This window comes from Elgaria multicarinata, chromosome 4 (genome assembly GCF_023053635.1).
Source record: "Elgaria multicarinata webbii isolate HBS135686 ecotype San Diego chromosome 4, rElgMul1.1.pri, whole genome shotgun sequence".
In the NCBI taxonomy this organism is placed as follows: Eukaryota; Metazoa; Chordata; class Lepidosauria; order Squamata; family Anguidae; genus Elgaria; species Elgaria multicarinata.
In genome coordinates this window covers 140,032,720-140,057,161 of record NC_086174.1, presented here as the reverse complement: position 1 = coordinate 140,057,161, position 24,442 = coordinate 140,032,720, and the positions used below count along the sequence as shown (strand labels likewise).

General features: G+C 40.8%; 1 protein-coding gene across 1 annotated transcript in view; it reads left to right on the top strand.

Moving 5' to 3' along the window:
* RANBP17 (RAN binding protein 17) overlaps positions 1 to 22,721 on the top strand; it is a 220,383-nt gene extending 197,662 nt beyond the window's left edge. The window contains exons 26-28 of the mRNA XM_063125294.1: positions 7,122 to 7,220; positions 19,568 to 19,695; positions 22,059 to 22,721. Of these exons, the coding sequence (XP_062981364.1) occupies positions 7,122 to 7,220; positions 19,568 to 19,695; positions 22,059 to 22,155 (324 nt within the window). The 3' untranslated portion in view covers positions 22,156 to 22,721. The remainder of the gene's footprint in view (positions 1 to 7,121; positions 7,221 to 19,567; positions 19,696 to 22,058) is intronic.
* Positions 22,722 to 24,442: the final 1,721 nt, after the last annotated feature.

Here is a 24,442-nt window from a genome sequence, read left to right as displayed (position 1 = left end):
CAGACTGCAATATGATATACACTTGACTTGTCAGGGTTTGCAAGCTGAAGACTGCCAGAGCATCCTCCAAACAAGCAACTCATGAATCCTTTCTGTGAAGTGGTAAGTTATTCCAGCCTTGAGGAAGAAAAATCTGCACATCCAAAAACGCAGATGGGAAGGTACATGGAAGCTTGATTTGGAAAACATCTGTCAGCTGCCTCATATACCCAAGAATAAAACAGCCTGAAAGGACGCTGCACTCAATAGAGAGCGTACATGGAATTCAGTGCAGACAAGCTCAAGAGATGCCTCTGCTGATTATACGTTTCCGCTTGTTGTGCGGTATGTGGCTATATCAGCCAGGCATCATCTGTTTCACCTTCTAGGTCATACCATAAGTCTACATCATATCTTTCCTTTATTATGAGTTCAGTCTCTCAAGGTATCTGTTTTCCCATGCAGTGGATAGACTGTGCTGCCTTTTGAAATTTGAACATGCATCTCAAACATGAGGCTGTCCTTCACCTCTTGTAAGGCAACAGCCTTGACTCATACTGCTGTTGCCTTGGCAATTTCCAAACCAAACATGACGGTAGCCATGTTTGTTCATACATCTGCCCCATTCATATATAAAGTGGGGCTGGAGTGGCTGTACCCCCATCCCTACCTATCTCGCCAGTTTTTTGTTACCTCAGGCACTTTTTTCTCAGCCTGGCTGACATCTGGTAATGGAGCTGGGCTGGAGGAGGAGCAGAGACAAAGAGGTTTGGAAGGAGGGTAAGGCAGGGGATGAGGAGAATTATTTCCCCTCACCTACACAACCCTTTTTGATGTTAATAATTGGTCCTACCCGTCCTCCCTCTTTATACTGGCACATGAACAAACATGGCTGCTGCCATCACATATACTTTGGTTCCCAGTTATGTCATCCTTCAGCAGCCCTTGAGTCCATTTCAATCAGAGTTCAAGCCTAGTTATGGCACAGAAACAGCCTTTGCTGCCCTGTGGGGTGACTTTTGTTGGGGTTGAGATGGGAATGTAACTTTGTTGATTCTTCTTGACATCTGAGCGGCTTTCAATACCATTGACCACAGTATCCTTCTGGAGTGAGCGAGATTGCTTTGCGGTGGTTCTGCTCTTTCTTAGACATTTTCAGAAGGCGGAGCTCAAGGATTTCTACTCATCTCCATGGCATCTTTGCTTCAGGGTCCCTCACGCTTCCATCTTGTTTGCCATGCTGTTTACCATCTACATGGAACCACTAAGTGAGGTTATTCAGGGGGCTGGAGTTCGTTGTCGTCAGTATGCAGATGACACACAGCTCTGTTTCTCCTCTTTGAAGCCAGGTGAGGCTGTGCAGGTAATGGACTGGTGTTTGGCCATAGCGCTGGAGTGAATGTTGGCTAGCAAACTGAAGCACAATCCAGACAAGACAGAAGCACTGATAGTGGGTGGTTTCTCAGACCGGATGAGTGAGATTCATCCTGTTCTAGAAAGTTCAGATGCATAGCTTGCAGGGGTTCCTGGGATCCTTCACTGTCATTAGAGGCTCAAGTGGCTTCTGTGGCTTGGAGCGCCTTTTACGAGATTTATTTATTATTGCATTTATATCCTGCCTTTTTTCCTCCAAGGAACCCAAGGTGGCATACATAATCCCCCTCTTCTCTATGTTATCCTCACAACAACAACCCTGTGAGGTAGGTTGGGCTGAGAGTCTGTGACTGTCCCAAAGTCACCCAGTGGGTTTCCATGGCCATGGGAGTTCTAGAACCCGGATCACCCAATTCCCAGTCCAACACAGCTTTGGCTGGTATCCCAGCTATGACCCTATCCTAGATGTGAATAGCATAGCTGCAGTGATTCATATCCTGGTAACTGTTTGTTTGGATTATTGTAATACTTTGTAGGTGGGGCTGCCTTTGAAGATGGACTGGAAACTTCAGCTGGTGCAAAACATAGCTGCAAGAGTTCTAAGTGGGGCCATATTACATGATCACATTACACCAGTCCTCTCTGACCTGCACTGGCTCCCAATTTCTAGGCCCAATTCAAAGTGCTGGCTTGAGACCTCAGAATCTCATGGAATGACTCCTCCTCTGTGTACCTGTCTGTACCATTCCGAGGTTTGGAGGTTGGCATTAGAGAGAGGGTTTTTCAGTAGGGGTCCCTCAGCTCTGAAATGCTCTCCCAAGGAAAGCTCACCTGGGCCCACTCTGCTACCTTTCTGGTGCCAGGCTAAGCATTTCCTGTTCTCCCAGGCTTTTTAAACTTTTCAAAGCCTTTTAAAAATATTTTAGTACATTTGTGTTTCATTATCTTTAGTCCCAGCAATGTTTGTTTGGTTATTACCTTTCTATGCCACTCAGTAGCTGGAGTTCTCTGGGTGGTTCACAGCAATTAAAACCACAAAGTGCATCATAAAATACAATATAAAATTTAAAAGCTTAAGAATACAGCATGAAACTGCAAACCACAATAAAACCTAGCAGCAAAGCAGGGATTTTAAATGCCATAACAGATTTAAACAGAGCTAAAAGACATCCCTTCAATTTGATATTGTGTATTATGCTGGATTAACACATTTATGAGTTTTACATTGTTGATTTTATTGTGATTTTAGTTGAAGTTTTTATCATTGTCGAATGCCAAGAGAAATTTATTTTATGAGATGTTTAATAAATTTAATTAATAAATAATTATAACAAATTGATGCCAGTCAAGCTGGAAGTGCTTAATTTGATATTTTGAATCTGCATTGTCTTCAGAAAGAAGCATTTATTTCCGAGAGGCACATTTGCAGTCATACAACTGCTTCCTGTCTTCTCATTCCTCTTGTGTTTACTTGCAGATAAAATGCAGACATCTGCTTTATTATCTAGTCAGCAATTTGAAAGGCAATCTGCCAATTGTCAAAAGTTTCAGTAATAAAACATAAGATATGACGTGATACTAGCTTTTTAATCGGGGGGGAAATGTCATTACATTATGTTATGTAATCATGTAAAATTGGGAGATAAATAGATGGTATAACTAACTGAGCATTTGAATTCTTCCAGACAGACTACTCATAGAACTACCAATCAAAATACATTGTGCAGCTATTCCGTCTTTTCCTCCTTACTGACTTTTCAGCAGTAAGAAACAGATAGAAGAAGTGGTGGGGAAACACAGGAGGGTTATTAATGGGAAATGACGCTGTCTAGTCTCTCTGTAGAATTCTGTGAATGTGCCAGGGTGCTGGCATGATCAACGCTTCATCTGAAGCACCCCTGATGTTAAATATCTTCCTAATTCAAAAGAGGTAAAAATGTTGGGAAATGGAACATAGGAAGCGGTCTTATATTGGGTCAGACTATTTGTCCGTCTAGTCAGTAGCTCTCCGGGATCTCAGGCACACTCACTCCCTTTTAGAGAGAAATCATATGACCCCTAGACAGAATGGGGGGGCATAGGATAGATTGGGTTCCTGGATCCGAGATCCGAGTCAGCAGTCCGACCTTGGACCTAGGATTCCAGGCTCCTCGTCCCCTTGCAGCTGGCATGGAGAGAACCATGTTGGCTGCTTCTCTGAGGTTGCAAAGGCAACCTCAGAGAGAAGGGGGCCTGCCAGTGGGCAGGGAGGGGGGACTAGGAAAGTGGGGATACAAGCTATCCCTGTCCTCTGCCCCTCCCTGATGCTTCAGGTAGATGAGTGAAAACGGCCCTCTAGCTAAAATGCAGAGGTGTGTGTGTGGAGGCAAAGATCACCTCTGCACACCTCCTGCCCTGCATAGATTCCTATTAGCCTCTGAGTTTGGAGACTGATGAGAATCCCGATAGGATTGTTCCCTTCACTGGAGGTTGGGGATTGAACCAGGATGGTCCCGCCCAAGTTCAAGCCCCTCAAAGGATAGCTCCAAGCCCTGGGTTCTCAGGGTGGCTTGATTGCGAAAAACAGCCCGTGATGGAAAAATCGCTCCAGGCTTGGACATCACACGAAGCCGCCCTGCAGCCAGCCATAATAACAACCCACTGTGGCTTAGCATGAGGTACGTACCAGGTCACTGTGAATGTGAGCCCTCTCACTAAGGATGAGAGCTGTCTGCCCTTTTGACAGTTTCCAGCGGGTTAGCTGTGTAAGTCTGTTGCAGCAGAGGCAATAACACTTCAGGGTTCTGATGAAGTGGACTGTAGTCCAAAAAAAGCTTATGCCTTAATGAAGTTGTTGGTCTTTAAGATGCCACAAGGCTCTTTGTTGTTCTTTCTGTCCTTGTTTCCCAAGATCCACATAATGGGGGTTTCCAGTTTTACATTACACTCTAAAACGATCAAGTGGTTTTCCGTCTTGTATTACCTTCATGCCCAGAAACAACTGCAGGGGTGGGACAGCAGGTTAACAGAATCTACTTCTGAGTACTAAAGTGAGTTTAATTATATAGTGATTCCGTTTGTACATTCTGTCGAGTCCATCTTGCCCAATTATTGTCTGCCATGACAGGCAACAGCTTTCCAAAGCCTCAGGCAGGGAAAGATCTCCACCAGCCCTGCGACCTGAGATCTTCCTTTTCTCAAATGGAGTTACGACTGAAACTGGATCTCCTGTGCTCAGAGTTTGTGGTCCCTCCCCTGAGTTCTTTTGCTCCATCTGCTAGCCTTTTCTTTTCTTTTTCTTTTACGGCTTTGGATGGCAGGTGGAATATTTTCGAAGGTCTCATTCAACATGAGGTGAATTTCTTACAAAGAATGTCCGTGCTGTTGCATTAAAAACTTTTTCAGGTGTTGTGGGGATCCTCTAGGGCTTGCCGCCCTGCTGATGGCCCCAGCGTCCCCCCAAGGGCAGCCACTCTGCAGCCCCATTTCCCCACTTCTTGGTTTCCTGGAGGAGAGAGCCTGTGGGAGGTGTGACATTTAGGAGGTTTCATGTCCCTATAATGTTACCTAGAATTTTGAGGAATTATCAAACTATCTAGGATAGACATTTATAATCAATGTAGTTAAAACCTTGATTTTAAAAAGTGAAATAATTTGATGTTACACTCTAAACTGAAATAATTGTACTCTAATATAAAATCTAAGATTAATAGAAGCTGTCTGAATTCTGTTTATAGAATTGCATTATAGAGGAAATCCCTGTATCTTATTTTTGCATCTTATATTGTCTGCTACTGACTTTTAGTTTTAGTTTTGACTGTACTGTATTTCCTCCAAAAGGCTCTGTCCAAACTGTGTGAATGGGCATTAAAATAACAAATGTTATTCAGTGTAAGCTAGTGTATAGTGATAAATGCTTGGGGCAAAAAGTTCTAACTTTATGTATATGCTGGTGGGATCCTAGCTGGCAGTTACTGACCAAGAAAGAGATCTTGGAGCTGCAGTGGACAGATGGATGAAAATGTCAACACAGTGTGTGGCTGCTGTGAAAAAGGCAAATTCCATGTTGGGCATAATTAGAAAAGGAATTGAAAATAAAACTACCAATATCATCCTGCCCTTATACAAATCCGTGCTGCGACCATACCTAGACTACTATGTATGGTTCTGGTCACCACATCTCAAAAAGGATTTTGTAGAGCTGGAAAAGGGCAACCAAAATGATCAAGGGATTGGAACAATTCTGCTATGAGGAAATGTTACAATTTTGGAGTTGCTTAGTTGAGGGCGCGGGGGGGAAAGGTTAGTAAGAGAAGACTAACCGCCCAGAGAGCTTTGGCTATTGGCCGTTATAGAAATGAAATAAGACATGAGAGAGAGAGAGATAAAATGATGTGTGTTGTAGAGAAAGTGGTTAGGGACAATTTTTTTCTCCCTCTCTCATAATGTTTGAACCAGTGGTCTTCCAATGAAGCTGATTGGTGGGAGATTCAGGACAAATAAAAGGAAGTACTTCTACACAGAGGGCAATGTTAAACTGTGGAATTTTCTACCACAGGATGTAGTGATAGTGACTAACACAGGCAGCTTTAAGAGGAGATTAGACAAATTCATGGATGATAAGGCTGTTGATGGCTACTAGTCATGATGGCTATATATTATTTCCAATATCAGGGGTTGTATGTTGCTGTATGCCAGTGGCTGAAGAACATGAGCAGCAGGGTGCTATGGCGCTCATGCCCCGCTTGCGGGTTTCCGTGGGCATCTGGTTGGCTCCTGAGCGCACAAATGCTGTGCTAGAGAGGGCTTTAATCTGACTCAGCATGGCTCTTCTTATGTTCCTATCCCATGGGTCTTTTTTAATTGTCTCATTGTTTGGGAGTGTGTAAAGGATAAGTAGGCAGATTAGATTTATGACCCATTATGTAAAACCCTTTTTATCTTTATGCTTGTGTTTGTCACCCACATGTCCTGGCAGTCAAGGGAAGCCTTGCTTGCACTCTGCAGTACACTCTTCATGTGCTGAAGCTTTCAGTGATCTTTGATAATTTCCTTATTCTGAATGATTTGCAGGGCTGTGATTATCTTTTTTTTATTTAGTAAAACATGTTTTCTGACTTATTCCTGAGCAGTTATTACAGTCTGGCTTGCAGTGTGTGCCGTTTCTCTGTGGACTCAACTCACTTCTACTCATTGCCCTTGAAGAAATAATTTAAGGATCTCCATATTTTGCTTATGTTTGATACAGGGGTGAGGACATAGTTTGCTTATTACAGTGTGTGTTACTTTTTCTATACAAACGTAGCACTCTAAATCTACCCAGGCACCATCTGATGTTTGTATTTGGGATTGTGTAGCTGCGAATGTCCTTTTCTGCTAGGTTTTCAGCTTTTTATGGTTGCTGCTCTCTACAAAGATTTTTCCTATGTATGCATAGGGTGTATTCAGGATTTCCAAAGAAATGGAGTGTTTTCTAAAACTAAATTCCCAGAAGTGGCCAGAGAGCATTTGAACTATCTCAAGGTCCACAAAAATTGTTTCCATCTAGCCGCAGAAGTCTGCTTTTGGAAGTAGGTTTCTGTGACTTCACATCCTCAATAAAAGTACCCTCGCCTCCTTTTACTTTCATTGGCATCCTGTATTTTGATGGGGTAGGTACTTGCTGTTTTTTTAAATCTTTTTTGAAGACTGTCACCAAATGAGCACCGCAGAATTACAGTCAGATATGGGAGGGGGAATCTTTATTGACTGTGGTGTTTTTTCCTGAAGAAAACTTTTCTTTCTTTCAGATGATGTCAATTCTTATGAACACCATCATTTTTGAGGACTGCAGAAACCAGTGGTCTGTGTCAAGACCCCTCTTAGGTCTCATACTCCTCAATGAAAAAGTAAGTATTCCAGAACTAGAACCTCCGGTTAGATCAAGATGGCACATGTCTACTTGTGGTCTTAGTAATAAATGATGTCTAATAAATGAGCTGCTTTTCGTAATCCATTCATGAGAGTATTGGGAAGGAGGGAATGGAGAGAATACATCTCCAGCGTCATGCAGTGGTGTTCAGAGAGACGCTCTGTAGCAAAGAGAGATTCTTCCTTCTATACATAGAAAGTGGGCCTCCTTCACTTTTCCAAAGCATATGTGAAGCATGTTTCTGCTTTGGCCTTGGTCACATTGTCTTTATTTATGATTCTTCTTTACTCTATTTTGTTGTTTTAATGTTTATATTCTGTTGTTAATGTATTGTACACCACCCAGAAAACTTTGGCTGTTGGGCAGTTTAAAAATACAATAAAAATAGACCTTTCTACTTCTGAGACTATAGAAAGAGAGGGCTCTTCTGACATTTAACATATATATTGATTTCTCTGAACCCCCATAGAGAAAACAAAGGTGCTTTTCTGAACATGTTCTTCAAGTGGCCCTCTGTACTGTTAGACATCTCTACTAGCCCTGCAACAGGTTGCATAATTTGTTTTGAGTTTGCTGTGTGGCAGCCTGGGGTGGAACTCAGTGAAAAGGGTGTTTCACCTACCTTAACTGGGCCTTTTTGTACAATCACAATGGAGGGTAATAAGCCATGGTGGCTTATTTCCCCCATTGTGCATGCCGGGGTGTGGGTGTGGGTTAGCATGATTATGTTTGGCAGTGTGAGCCCCGCCAAAGTGGCTTCTTGCCATGGTTACAAGCCACCACAAAACCCTACAACATCCTATGTTAACCATGGCAACAACCACCCTAGCTGAGTTCACACAACATGTGAAGTCAAGCATAATTATGCTAATCCCCCCAGCATATAACCGGCACCCACAGGGGGTTTAAGAAGCCACAGAGGCTTATCAACCACCCTGCGACTGCACAAACTGGATGAGTGTGTCCATCGGAGCAGCAGAAGAGCGCTTGAGGGGAGGGGCCAAGCCCTCCCACATCAGTAGAATTTCCCAGAAGGCCTCACAGCGCTTGCCCGTGCAAGCACAGCCCCAGATGTGTGGTTGTACCCAGAGCCTCTCAGAGGACAACCATTGCCAGTAAACCATTGCTTCAGGTTCCCAGTAGAATGTTGGGTTTTCCAGTCGCTGATATTCGCCATCTTGAACTATGCTTGCTTTGGTGGCAGACCGTTCTGCTGTTTTTCAGGCGAGTTACCTTTGTGGGACCTGCCCATGCAAATGCAGGTCTGATTGTACCCAGCTGAAAAGGACCTGTTTCAGTACAATAGTGTGAGCCAGTCTGCACATGTACAAGCTTGCTGCAGATGCTAAGGGATTGTTCCTGAAGATATTGACCTGTAGTGTTCTCCATACTTCAGTGCGAGTTCTGACTTTATTCCAAATTCGTTTATCTCCTGGGCAGTCACAAGTGGGAGTGCATTACTGCTTTGGAGAATGAATTGTCTATACAATAAGATGGTGCTGGGGAAAAAATAAGACACTAAGATTAGCAGCAGCCGCATACATTAAAATTCAAACTGAAATCCCAGCCCTGGTAGGAAACTAATAGAAGAAGAAAATATATCAAGTATAGAAGCGCCGTCTCATCATTCACCTGTGCTGAAGGATCCAATTTTAACCATATCCAATAGCACTGTCATTCATCTTCTTGGTGTATTATTGTGATTTAAATCCAGGCTCCATACGAGGAGCAGTTCTTTTAAAATGATTGAGAGGGAATAAGGGCAAATTCAGTGTTTAGAAAAAGTTTATGACATCACAATATTATCCTTTACAGATGGAAGCAATATTTCCTACTTTGGGAGGAAAACTAATCATTTTCTATCTGCCCTGAGTCACTGCATCATTATAAAAAGCGGAAATAAGTAGCCGTATGCATTCCCAATCTTGTTCTTGGCAACATTTTTGTTTAGCCAATGCCTCTGATTTATAGTATTAAATATTAGCCTGACTCCATATTAATTATGTGGTTTTGATTTTAGAAGCTTTAGTGTAAGAAGGAATTAAATATTTCACAAGGAGATATGGCCGTGCAATCATGAATAGTAAGAAATATGAAGCTAGCACAATTTTCTTTCTTCTGGAACAATATTGCATTCTAATGATCACGGAGCTTGGTTAGCTGCACAATGTAGATGTGTGCCATTATTTATCAGCAGTCTTTTATAGACCCATTCACTTTGGACTTGTATGCATTAAGGAGGCAGGTGATGGGGTCCCGTTGGTGGTTTTTTTGCTGTTAATCTGTCTATTGGAAAAAAGTTTCGATATAGAGGATAAAAACCAACAAGGATTCTGTGTACCTCAAGTACCCATAACATTTGTCACTCCCGTTTCTGAAAAGCCAGCAATATCATGCTGAAAAGCGAGGTTTGTTTCAGGTTCATGGTTCCAGCACCAATTTGGATGAAACCTGGAGATGAGACAGGCTGCAATCCTATATACATTTTCCTTGCAGTAACTCCTGTTGAACACAGTTGGACATCCAGGTGAACATGCATAGGATTGTGCAGTCAGTGACTCTAAAGCTACCGCAATAGATTGTTTAATACTGCTTACCAACATTATTATTTCTTGCTAGATTTTTATTCCCTCCTTTTCCAAAGAGCACAGGGCAGTATACATGACCCCCTTCCTCATTTTATCATCACAACAATCCTGTGAGGTAGACTAGACTGAGAGGGAACAATGGACTCATGTTCCCACAGTAAGCTTTACAGTCCTAGCTCAGCGCAGAACACTACACCATCTAATATTTCAAGCCTGTTTTCTAAGTGTAGAGAAACAACAAGCTCATAAATGGCCACTAACATCAGTTACATAAAATAAAATTACAGACAAGGGCTATTTATTCCGTTGGCTCTGGAAACAAAGCCCTCTGAGGAGAGACTGAAAGAACTGGGCAAGTTTAGCCTTGGGAAGAGAAGATTGAGGGGAGACATGATAGCACTCTTTATTTGTTTATTTATTTATTTATTACATTTTTATACCGCCCAATAGCCGAAGCTCTCTGGGCGGTTCACAAAAGTTCACTCTTCAAATACTTGAAAGGTTGTCACACAGAGGAGGGCCAGGATCTCTGCTCAATCCTCTCAGAGTGCAGGACACGGAATAATAGGCTCAAGTTACAGGAAGCCAGGTTCCAGCTGGACATCAGGAAAAACTTCCTGACTGTTAGAGCAGTACGACAATGGAACCAGTTACCTAGGGAGGTTGTGGGCTCTCCCACACTAGAGGCCTTCAAGAGGCAGCTGGACAAGCATCTGTCAGGGATGCTTTAGGGTGGATTCCTGCATTGAGCAGGGGGTTGGACTTGATGGCCTTATAGACCCCTTCCTACTCTACTATTCTATGATTCTATTCTCTGTGTAGAATATAAACAGGCAGTGGGCCATGTACAAATCTCCCTCCATTCCTGGTCTCCGATTTGGTGCCTTTCCGTTTTTGCATCGATCTCCCCACTGTGTTGAACCTCTGCCTCATAACTGGCTGAGAGATTTCAATCTCTGGGCTATGAACACCTTGGCTATTGTCAGCAGGTTGAAGTAAGAGTTCCTTGTGCAGAAAGACCGGGCTGCCCAAATCACAGGCTTCTTTGAAGACATTTTGTATCAAGGGAGCCTGAGGCAGGTGGGCGGAGGAAATCAGTACAGAGCAGCTAGATACGAAATATGCTTGCTGACATTTATTCGTATTAAATATTAATAAAGCATTTTATAACATTAAAAAACTGCCTTGTCAGTTATCCCAGTGCCTCTGCACTCACTCGGCTAGATACCACTGGAAGATGGAAGTAGGGTTACGGGCAGAGAAATCCTAAGCCCCTCTTCTGCCAGCTGGGGAGAGGGTAGGATGGGTTGTGGACAACCCCCCTCCTGTGGGGAGGAGCATCACGGATAGGGGAGGCTCTACCCTGGCAGACTAATTCCACCCACAGAGAGCTACGGCAGGCAATATTCCTACCAATGGTAGCAAGCAAAGTTGGGTATTTCACTGACGGGCACAGTCACAGTTTTGGATTCACTGGAAAGCTCCGCCATGCCCCCATCACTCAGATTGGGCCCCTGAGTTATGTCAGCCATAGCTGCCCACCCACCCACATACATAGCTTTCAATGGGGAGGAAATTCAAAATAAAAGATCCACAGGGCTATGAAAACCCTGGTGAAACCGCCCCCACGCACACACCTTCGGATGAGGCTGTGAACCTCCCTGGCCCCACTTAAGATTGCACTGCCCTTTCCTTTTATTTTTGTTTTTTTTAATGAAATTGGAAATTCAGGGAAGCAGCCTGGAATGTCTCTCTGGGGATAGGGTGGGGCAGGCTGTGATGGGGTGGGGGATAAGACCCCCTATGGCTATTACTCAGTCTGTTCTATATAATAGAACTGAATTCAGAAAGAACTTGACATCCCTTTTGACTTGACAGTGAAGGACAATCTCACAATTCAAGATCTCCCTGAAAACTCTGGACTAGAAAAACAATGCCAACAAGTCCCAGTATTAATAGGCTTGTTTTCCATTTTTATTATGGACAGCCTGGGAGACATAACAAACCACCAACATCATGCTCCTTTATGTCTCTGTGAGCTGAGAATTTAGCATTTAGTACCCACATTTTCTTCTGTCTTTTTTCTTGTTGTTTTCAGTTTCCATGCTCTTGTTTGGGGTTGGGGGAGTTGGTTGGTTGGCTGCATTCATGTTTAGTACACTAGCCCCGTTCAGAAGACACCTTAAACCATGGCTTTAACCACGATGGTTAAGCCAGAAAGCCAGGCTGCGTTCAGAAGACACCTTAAACCACGGCTTTAGCCATGGTGAATAATGCAAAAAGCCTTATTCACCGTGGTTAAAGCCATAGTTTAAGGTGTCTTCTGAACACAGCCCTACTTTCTGGCTTAACTGCCATGGTTAATGCCATGGTTTAAGGTGTCTTCTGAACGGGGCCAATGTTTATTTTGGGCCACAAGCCATTTAGGTTGTTCTGTGGTGGATTCAACAGTGCTTCAATGGAGATAAGAGAATGGATATTTGTGGCAGGATATTGTCTCTAGTTAGCAAGGGCCTCATGTGGATGGTATAGCTGTTCCTCTTTGAAAAGGCGTGCCATTTTATAACTAGTTTTAGTTTTTAAAATAGGACCGAAGTGAATTCAATGCGAAAATGATAACATGCTTTGCTTAGCCTTGGCCACAGTTTTAGGATCTGTAGTGCCAGTTAGTAATAGCAAATGTTCATAGACTACTGGCCTCAAGCAACTTATTCTAGGCCAGTGCAATTTACTAAAGGGTAGGCCTTTTTAGACAAAAGGTTTCCCCCGCAAGGGATATGCGGTGCTTATACAGCTAGGGCCCAGGTAATGTTATCTGAATTAACACATCTGTTATGGGTTGGGGGCAAAACACCATTTCTTCAGGTAGAGCTTTAGATAGGAGGAAATCACATTTTTTTCAGCACTGGCAGCATACCTAATTTAAGCACAAGTACTTTCTCCTTCACTCCACCTTTATCTAGGGGGAAAAATAAAAACATATAATGCAGCTGACTTTTATTGCTACCTTTCAAACCTTCTTCCCTCAGAAATCCCATTCTGCATTGATCTTTCTGCACAAACCCCACTGTACATCTATCACAAACTAGGAACCTCTAGTACATCTAACATTGGAGTGGACTCTTGAGTAGTGTTCTAGGGCGGGGGTAGGTGGAAGATATATTTGGATCTACTGGTAGATCTTTATTAAGTTTTAAGGATGATACATACACAAACAAACATCAGGGGCAATTCATAGCAAATCAGAATGTTTTATCAATGTCTGAAAGTAGATCAGTTTCATTCATCTAAAAGAATACCATGCATGGATGTCATTCTTTTGATTCATTTATTTCATTGGGCCTGTTTAGACAACATGCTAAGACACAGTTAGGCTGCTAACCCTTTTCAGGAAATGGGCTAGTGAAAGTGTTTAAACCTTGGTTGTGTAGCCGTGTCTTTTAAAATGATGTATAAATTAGGCAAACAATCAGTACTTAGGAGTCAGGATATGTGCAAAAGTAAGTAAATCCCTGGTTGCATCAGCTCAATTAAACAGAATAATTAGAATCAGATGTTTAAGTAATTAGATCTTCAGGAGTGAGTTTGGGAGGCCTCACCCTGTAAAAGGATCAGAAACGTTTGATTTTGGTCTTCACCGTATGGTTGTGTGGAAACACATCATGCCACAATTAAAAGGCATCTCTGAGGACCTCAGAGAATCAGTTATTGCTGCTCATCAGTCTAGAAAGGGTTATAAAACCATTTCTAAGGATTTGGGGCTCCACCAATCCACTGTCAGACAGATAGTCTACAAATGGAGACAGTTCTAGAGCAGAGCCACTCTCTCAAAGAACAAAGCGGCGCATCTAGGAAATAAAAAAGAAACCCAGAGTAACATCCAAGGATCTGCACGCCACCCTTGCCTTGGCTAATGTGAATGTTCATGACTGAACAATCAGAAAAAGACTGAACAAGAATAGTGTTCATGAAAAGACTGAACAAGGATGGTGTTTATAGAAGGATAGCTGGGAGGAAACTACTGCTCTCTGAAAAGAACATTGCTGCCTGAAGTTTGCTAAATATCACATAGATAATCCTCAAGACTTCTGGAACAATGAGCTCTGGACAGAAGAGTCAAAGGTAAGAACTTTTGATCCTCAATGAGAAGCGTTATGTTTGGCAAAAAAACAAACACTGAATTTGAACAAAGAATTTCATCCCAACTGTCAAGCATGGTGGTGGCACTGTGATGGTTTGGGAGTACTTTGCTGCTTTAGGACCTGGACAAATTGCCATGATTGACACAACCATGAATTCTGCAGTGTATCAGAAGATTGTAGAGGGAGAATGTCAGGCCCGTCTGTCCATAAGCTGAAGTGAAAGTGGGCCATGCAACAAGGCAATGATCCTAAACAAGCAGATCTACAAAAGATTGGCTGGGGAAGAAGAAACTCTGTGTTTTAAGATGGCCTAGTCAAAATCCAGACCTAAACCCCGTTGAAATGTTGTGGCAGGGCCTGAAGTGAGCTGTTCATGCGAAGGAAGCCCTCAAGTGTCACAGAGTTGAAGCAGTTCTGTAAGGAGGAATAGGCCAAAATTTCTCAAAACCCAAGTCAGAGACTGACCAATATTTACAGGAAATGCTTATTTGAAGTCATTGCTGCTCAAGGGGATGCCACCAGGTACTGAATCTGAAGGTTCACATATCTTTTTCCCCACAAGAATACTGAATATTGAATCAGCTGTGGATAAATAAATATTGGGAAAGCATCAAGTTTGAGTGTCATTTGTTTAATCAGGTTATCTATTGTTCTTTATCTAGGATTATGGGGTTAGTTTAAGAACATTTTAGATTAGAAATATGTGACAATCCAAAGGTGTTCACAATTTTTTTCTTGCCACTATGGGATGACTATCCATATTATGTGGCCATACCAAAGATCTAAGGTTTCTAGTTTGTCATTCTTAGCTGCAATAACTTGTTGAACAGCAACCATCATGAAAAGTGCTGCTTCTTTCTGGAGAATATTTTCCCCTATAAACAGGGAAAACAGGGTCAATTTGGGATTGGAATTTTAAAAAATGTTTTACATTCTTCAAAGGCAGTTTGGCAAAAATTCTGGATGAATGCCAAAAATTCTGGATTAATGCCACATTTCCATGATAAACACTTGCAGTTTACAGTGTTATAAATTTTGCTCAGGAATAAAAGTGTTAGATGCCATCTCTAGATTTGAGAGAATTTTCTTGGATTTCAACCAAAGTTGATCTTAAAGAATTTTTGAACCGTATAGAGTTCCATACCCCATTATTTCTATTTTCTTGGAAGATCTGCCTCTTAACTAGCTATAATTCCAGTAGTGCTTCCTATAGTTTCTGTACTTTGCAACTTATATATCTGTGAGGTAAATCCCTTGGTGTCAGAGTCCACTTTGATTAGAATACCATATATTGCCTAATCGGTAGCCCAGTTGTTAGCTGCATGTTTTTATAGCGATCTCTTAAGCTACATAGTTTACATGATTCCCTGATCCTGAAGTATTGTTCTTTGTCAACACTGGCAAATAATGAGTGGGCTAAAAATTAAAGAGCAGAGACATCATTTTTATTCCATTCCCCCACTCCCAAATGTACAGAGTAAGATTCAAGAAAGGGGTTTGTTTACTTTTATCCACTGCTATGTTTTGTATTACGAATGGAAAGCCTTGGATCTAATGCGTCACTTTCCATGAACTCCCATGAGTTCGGATTATTTTCGTGGATCAAGCTAACTTTGTTTAAGATGGTATGCTTCATAATAAATTTGGCAGAACTATACTCCCGTTATCAGGCGGTCTATATTGAGAATTTTTTGTGATTTTTTTTTTTTACCATTGGATACACATTGGTTCAATATTTTTTGCCAAGCTTTTAATACATCTTCTGGTAGTGGAATAGGAAGAACTTCAAAGAGGTAAAAACAAAAATTGGTAATAGAATCATTTTTATATCTGCCACTCTTCCTAGCCATGATAAATATAGTTCTGTCCAATTTCTAAGAGTTGATTTAGTGTATTTAATTGGTTGAGTAAAGTTGTGTTTCAGTAGATTCATAAAATCAGTTGCTACTTCAGCATTTTTTTAACAGATTTTGATTCCTATTGTCCATTTTTATTTCTTTAGAAAAATTAAGAGCCCAAAATGCTGATCTTTCAAAATGTATAATTAAGCCTGCAACCTCCCCAATTTTTAAAAATTCTTCAATGGCTTTTGAGATAGGTAATTTTGGTCTTGTAAGGATTAGAATTACATTGTCCACAAATAAGTTGTTTTTATGGTCTGTTTCGTTTTTACATATTCCATGAACTTCCTTATTTTGCGCAGAGCAGTAAAGCAGCAGTTTCTGCAGCTGAAACTCTCCCCACAGCCTGAGTTAGATCCCAGCAGAAGCTGGTTTCAGGCAGCCGGCTCGGGTTGACTCAACATTCCATCCTCCTGAGGTTGGTAAAATGAGTACCCAGCTAGCTGGGGGAAAGGTAATAACGGCCGGGGAAGGCAACGGCAAACCACCCCGCTATAAGGCCTGCCAAGAAAACGTCAGTGAAAGCTGGTGTCCCTCCAAGAGTCAGTAATGACTCAGTGCTTGCACGAGAGGTTCCTTTCCTTTTCCTTCATTTTTACATATTCCATGAATTTCCTTATTTTTATGCATGGCATCTGCTCGTGGTTCAATATAAAATGCAAATTAAAGTGTTAACAGAGGACATCCTTGCTTGGTACTTCTGTTAATGTTTATTGACTTCAAATTATAGTCATTAATTCTGATTGTTGCCTTATTATTAACATAGTCTCAATATACTATTTACAAAGGGAGTCCAATGTTTTATTTGTGAGGAGTTTGAACAAGAAACGCCATTCCATCACGTCGAAAGACTTGGTTGCATCCATTGAAGCATTATCTGCTTTGGTGGCTTCTTTTTTACAAAGATGTTTTACACTGAGAACTTTGTCAATAGGGTCTGCTGTGTTCCACATAATGAAATATTTATAGACTTCACTTAGGGTTTATAATTTTGTTTTTTCTAAGTATTCATCTATTTGTTCTAAACTTGGGAGGTTTCTTTTACATTATTTATTTATTTATTACATTTCTATACCGCCCAATAGCCGGAGCTCTCTGGGCGGTTCACAAAAATTAAAAACATTCAAAGTATAAAACAACAGTATAAAACCATAATATAAAATACAATATAAAAGCTCAACCAGATAAAAACCAGCAGCAATGCAAAATCACAAATTTAAAACACCAAGTTAAAATTTATTTATAGACTGCTAAAATGCTTTGCATAACGTTATGCAAAGTATGGACTGGTTTTTTATACAGTAGATTTCCCCCCCTGGATTGTTTCTTTTAAATTTTTTGGGCCAATAATTTAGAATTTTTGTTAACAAATTCATTTTTTTATTACAATAGTATAATGATTATGCTATTTTTTTTAATTCCAAAGTGTTGAGTTCATTCTGCTTTTGTAGTTGTATATTCTTTTGCTAGAAGTCTTTTTATGTTCTAGTTCTAGGCTGCTTATTTTCTTTAACAATGCTTCTTTTTTTACTTTTTCCATGTGCCAATAGCTATTCTCACTGATGCAAACTCCACATATCACTGCCTTTAAACAATTCCCTATAATTGCTTTTGAGATTTCTGGAGTGTTATTGAGTTCTAAATATTGTGCGATTGTGGTTTGCATTTTTTCATGGGATGTTTGATTTAATAATAGAGATCAGTTTAAGGAACATATGTATATTGTTCTTCTGTCCCCATGTGCAACACTGTGCATACGGAGGCATGATCACAGGACGTTATCTATCCAACAGAGACTTGCTTTGAGTTTTGTAAAAGTGTTCTTGACACAAGGATGTAATCTTGTATGCTGTAAGTGTGAAGAGAAATGGGACTAATCTCTTTTTCCTGGGTGAAGCATTCTCCATGAGTCTATGAGGTCATAGTCTTCTAGAAGTTTAGCAAACTTGTTAAAATCTTTATTATTTTAAAGAACCTTTTCCCCTTTCCTATCCAGTCTTGGATCATGTATCACATTAAAGTGTATCCCCCCCTCACTCTCAATGATTTCTCCTGTTTAAATTCATTCAATCTATGGAGAATTTAATTTAAACTAGTTGATTTGAATTTGGAGCATATATTAATCCTATAGTTAGGTCTATGGCTAGATCTATTTTAGTGCTTTTTATTGATATTGAAATGCACTGAAATGCACTGGTGTGTATGAGGAAAGTTCCAGTCAGGATCCTCCTCACATGGAAGTGCTCTACATATGTATATCCCCTTCTCATGTGTGCCAATTGGCAGGATGGCCAGCATGGGTTTGGGCTAGCCCATGCAGTCCTGATAAACACCCCCCCCCCCCTTGCATTTTGTGAACATGTGGAGGAAGAGCTTCTCAACCTCCCTATTTTATTTATTTATTTATTTATTTATTTAAAACATTTATATCCCGCCCTATATCATTACGATCTCAGAGAAAAAACATACAGTGTAAAACAATAAATAGGCACAGTTAAAAACAAATTAAATCATGATCCAAGTTAAAACAATATATAATTTAAAAGCAATAGATACAGTTAAAACAGTTAAAACAATGTGCCAGTGAGTTTAACCATCAAAGGCTTTGTTCAAAAGTCATGTTTTTACTTGGCGTCGAAATGCAATCAGTGTTGGCGCCAATCGGGCCTCCCAAGGGGAGGGCATTCCACAGTCGGGGTGCCACCACAGAGGAAGCCCTCTCCCGTGTCCCATCATAGCGTATATGTTGCATTGGTGGGATGCGGAGAAGGGCTCCTCCAACAGATCTGAGGTCTCGGGCAGGCATATATAAGGAGAGGCGCGCTCTCAAGTATCGAGGTCCCAAGCCGTTTAGGGCTTTAAACGTCATTACCAGCACCTTGAATTTCGACCGGAAGCGTATAGGCAGCCAGTGCAGTTCCTTTAAGACCGGTGTTATGTGGTCCCTGTAAGATGTACCTGCCAGCAGTCTAGCTGCTGCATTTTGCACTAGCTGCAACTTCCGAGTCGTCTTCAAGGGCAGCCCCATGTAGAGTGCATTGCAGTAGTATAATTGGGAAGTTACCAGTGCATGCACTACTGTGGCTAGGTTGTCAACGCCTGTGTTCTTCTTCGTGGTCTCTATGCATCACACATATGGGCTCTGCGCCCGCGCGGAGACCTGAACCGGAACCTCAAATAGCTTGGTATAACATTTTAGGCAGGAACCATCCCCCAGCGCTACTGCGCATGTACACGCGGTTCCCGCCCATACCTCAGTTCTGAACTATCTGGCCTCAATCCAGAGTCATGCTGAAGTCCAATAGAAATAAATGAAACTTAACTTAGTTGTGCCTAACTTGTTCCATTGCCTTCAGTGGGACTTAAACACAACTAGATTGTTCTGGACTGTGGCCTCTGTGTTCCGTTAATCTTATTTCACCCTGCCCTCTTAGCACTGGGGCTTGTTGGACCCACATGCTTTCTGCTTGGCTTCATGCTATTGCCTTGATGCGGACTGATGTCTTAGAAATATCTGGGAATGCTTTCCAGTCATAAAATGGCATCATTCTGAACTGCAGCTGGAACTAGGCATTCATAGTCCCTAAACTGAGCTCATTTATACCCAGGGTTTGAAAAATCTCATCCTAAAACGTCTAGTAAATGCTTGTTTCCAACATGTTTATTCTAATTATTTCTCCTTTGTCTTCCCAGTACTTTAGTGAATTAAGAGTTGGCTTGATAAACAGTCAGCCTGCTGATAAACAAGAAGTGCTTCATCAGTGCTTTAGGAACTTAATGGAAGGAATAGAGCAAAACCTTTTGGTAAAGAACAGAGACAGGTAAGCTCACCATGTCCTGAACACACAGCTAAAGATAGAATGACAAAAAAATCTATAAAATAACCTTAAATAGAGACGTTTCCAGACAATTATTTTGCACAGAATAAATGCACAATTGTTCTGCAGGATCCAGATATTTTTGCTCAAACAGAAAATAAGAGAACTTGTCAGTGCTGTTGAATTAGGATCGCCATCAGCATGGCACTGAGAATAAATCCCAGGATGTGTTACCCTCCAGAGCAGATTTTGGCGCAGTGAGGGGGGCTGCAGGAGGCAGAACAGCAGGAGAAGTGTGCATCACATGAGCAGAAATCTGCTTGTGCAACTTTGGGTTCCACTCTCTGTTTTCAATGAAGCGTACTCCCAGGTAATTGTATATAGGATTGAAGCCTGACTCTCCATCCAATCCACCGAAATAAAAGTTACTTTTATCTCTTTATTTGGTTTTTTTAAAAATAGGCTTTAGGGACCATTCCAGTGTAATATTTTCCTACTTAGAAGAACGCAAGAAAGCATAACCTCCAAAATCCTCACTAACAGCAAGTTCCCCATTCCAGAACCGACGTGGTCTGCTGCTTTCATGTGGTTACTTTCATGTGGTCACTCCACTCTGGTAATGTTTTAATTCAAGAGATTAAAAGGGTGACCACATAGGACACACTGCTTCCCTTACTGCTCCTGAAGTAGCCCTAAATCTCAAAAGTGAGAGATTATTAGGTACTTCTCTCTGTCTGACCACCCATGTTCCTTTGCTAAAAGCCTTACGCCATCAAGGGTGCTTTTAGCCCTTCATCCCCCACATCAGATGAGGGATCTAATATGAGCAAATAAGGTCTAAACGCGGAGAAAGACAGACTAACATCAATGGGCTTGTTATCCTTACATTAGATTATTATTACTTGAGACAGTACTGGGGGTGGGAAGTCTTCATGAATTTTATGCAATTATGGGAATTAAAAAACAAAACTGATTTAGGCATACTTGCTTGTTTGTAATCACTTTAGTATTTTTGCAAAGCGCACTTTTAAGTCTGTGTTTGCACTTATAAGGCCTAGAATATTTTATATATATATATATATATATATATATATATATATATATATATTGGGGGACACACAAAAATGATGGGATTTTGGAATCCCTTTATCCCATTTCTACTCCTTATTTGGCAGTCTCTGAACTCTTCCCTCCATCCTGCATCCTCACCTGAAATTTGTACGCTTGTCACAGTTTTAAAACCAGTTTGATTTAGGATTGTAAATGTGGAGCTGTTTGTAAGATGAGGATTCTGTTGGGCCCAAAGAGTAGTGGTAGACTTTCAGCTAATACAAAAGCAACATTAACTCCACATAAATGTTTATCCCTATTGGGCAGATCAGAGGGAGGGACTTGGAAGTTTGCTCTTAATTTTAGAGCAATGCTGGTACAAATCCAAACCCAAGATATAATTATGGTTAAAACTGTAGTTTCTTCAGAGAGTTGGGCCTTCTAGACCTAAGGTTTATCTCAGGGTCATCCCTGTTCTTGTAAATGACACACAGGATATCCCGGGAGCAGGCAGGGACGACCCCGGGATAAACTTAGGTCTAGCTAAGGCCTTGGCCCTTTTCTACACCTGTCCACACAGGGGATCCCGGGAGCGGGCAGGGATGATCCCTCCATTTGCCTGGGATAACCCTTAGGTATAGAAAGGGCCTTGATGTTCGTTTGAAAGAGGAATCACTATTCATAGTGTATGTTTACATTCTTCTCACTCTTGCCTCTGGTCAACAGGTGGTGCAGGGTTTATTGTTTCAAAAGCTTGCAAAACCTATATTGTGAAAGGCGACAGTGTAGAAAGTGAAACCTCTTCAACTTCTCTTCTGTGAAAGCCCAGGCATAATGTGTTGAGGTAGAAATGGTCTGAGGAACAAGAGAAGAAAATAGATTTCCCTGCATTGTTTAACCAGATAATTTAGATTTTGGCTATGCCTTGTTCTGTTGGAATCACACTTTGGGGGCTTTTATTTTGTGAACCACATAAAGAGTTTCAGCTCTTGGGTGGTATAGAAATGTAATAATTTCCCTTCAAGTTCAAAAAAGAAAAGAAAAGAAAGACTCTGACCAAAACCCCTGCAGCAGACTCAGTTATCAAAATGTGATGACTGTGTCCAGAGGTACTACAGGATGGAGTAGAATTTTGATTAGGTACTGTTCTTGAAGGAGTTAATTTCTGACAGTTTGGTGGTAAAGGAGAAGTGTTTTTAAAAAAGAATTCTAACACCTTTTGCATGATATGTCAGGTTATACTAAGATTTATTTTTAATATTTCTCCTAAATGCTTTAATTGAAGGGTTACTTGTTTGGGGTCTTCTTGGTTACAGATTCACACAGAACATGTCCGTCTTCCGCAGAGACATGGCTGAAACCCTGCGCTGTGAGGGAGCATCAGAAACAAGCAGTTCAGAAATGATGAGTTGATGCTGATCTTGAAATGTGTTAAAATAATAATGAACAGACTTGGAAGGTTGGAGCATAACAATATATTGTTAGATAAATTTTGACTTTCATAGAAAATATTTTTTTAAATAACTTCTGCCTTTTTATATCTCTGGCATAAATGTAAGGATTTGTAGCACTGGGAATGATGTAAAATCCAACTTGGCCTAAAGAACCATTTTGAACTTCCTTATCTAAATTTCTTATTCCTTTTCTCAGTGAAATGGTGCAGATACAGTACTTAACCAAAGAACAAACTAAAATACTTATTCCCCACCCCACCCTTGAGATTGCATTTGCTAGTAGTTTTCAATTCTACAATTGAGCCAATAAACAGTTTCTCAGAGAACTTTAAAAAGCCAGATTGTCATCTGACTTTTTCTCTCATCTTCATCCAAGCCCTCTGAATGGACAGAGTGCATTTAAACAATGTGGCTATATGTAGATTTTTTAAAAGAGGGTTTTACATATAAGTTGCACTGTTGATAAGGAAAGTATTAACAGAATGAAAATTAACTCTTCTGTATTAAATAAATAAAGATGAAAATCCAGAAAGTGGTCCTTTGGAAAGCTTACAGATGGTAATACATCCTTTAGTGGAATGTGAATAAATCTTTGTTTCACACTCATGCCTCTTGAATGTTTCATTCCAAGTCCAAATGCCAGTCCCACAATTTGTGTTTGTGAAGTACTATATATGGCATTCTTTGAACAAGAGTTAAGTCAAGTGCCACTGTAAAAAGCTAGCAAATAACAGAACTTTCTATCCTAGGATATATAGTGTGTAAATAGCGCACAACACAATAAAGCAGATTCATCTTCATCTTTACAGGATTTGTAAAAGGTTCCGAGTTGTATGCCTAAATAATTGCTTTTATATGTTAAGGTTCATACTTGAGAGATCCACTCTAATTTTCTAGAACAAGTAATTCCCATCATGTGATCTCGTAAGAATTACTGGTGAAGTGTGCCAACCAGGTATCCTCCAAATGTTTGGGCCTTCAACTTCCATCAGCCGCAACCAGCATGGCCAATGGTCAGGAATGCTTTGGTCAGTTGAAAATGTCTAAAGGACACCAAGTTGGGGAAATCTCCAGATGCACTGAGTGTGTGATTTTTTTTTTAACAAATATTAAAGATTTCTAGTTGCTAGTATCAGAATCTACCATCAAAAGCTGGTGTTTGACTGTTATAGAGCACAGCATATCTTCAGCACTAGCAAAGTGCAATGTGAAATCCAACAGCAAGGATCCTGTGCATGTTCATTGCAAACTGTATTCTCTTGACTTACTTTGAAATACTTCTATTTTTAGAACAAATATTTGGTGGGTGCTTGTATTGCACACAGCCTATTTTGTACAATTAGCATTTATATCATTTCACATGTTCTTCTATGAGAAATTGATTCAGTTTCCTGAAAATCATGCTTCTGTTTATTTTCAAATCATTAACACATCCTTTGAATATGTGGTTTTTCTTTTTTTCCTAGGTAAGTAGCATTACATTAGTATTTCTTAGAAACACTCTCTCTCATAATGTCCTTTCCTTATTTTCCTGTTACGGATGTTACTGGAGCTAAATAAGACACAAACAATCTAATGAAGCAGCTATTTTATTTGGCTTTCACTTCACTAACCACAGGATAACAAAATGGGTCTAGGTTGCATTTCAAAGCAAAAATGACACTATGGTTCCACTAATTTATTTATTTACAATATTTATATACTGCTCCCCATTCAAGCGGTGGACAAATGGAATAAAATAATAAAAAGAGAATAAAAACACATTAAAAGTACATTTTTAAAAGAAATAAAGAGCAAAAAAACCAACAACCCTGCAGCTGGTCATTAAAGGAAGGCTTTTGGAACAATAACGTTTTCAGGAGGTGCTGGAAAGAATACAAAGTTGATACCTGCAGCGAATTCAATAGGATGGGGGCGACCACACTGAAAGCTTTTCCCCTGGTGGACTCCAATCGTACAACAGGTCTGTGTGGAATCACCAGAAACATGACCTCAGTGACCTGGCAGGTTGATACGGAAGAAGGCGCTCTCTCAGGTATCCTGGTCCCAAGTCGTTTAGGACTTTGTACACTAGTACAAGAACCTTAAACCTGACACAGTGAATTTGTGGTTTAATGAGAGGTATCGACCACATAATCTGCAAGCCATGAGTGTGCATGTTCAGGTATTCCAAGGAATACCCTTGATGTTCAGTAGGTGTGCTGGATTCTTTCAGCTCAGCAGTGACTTTGGCTGAATGTATGGAG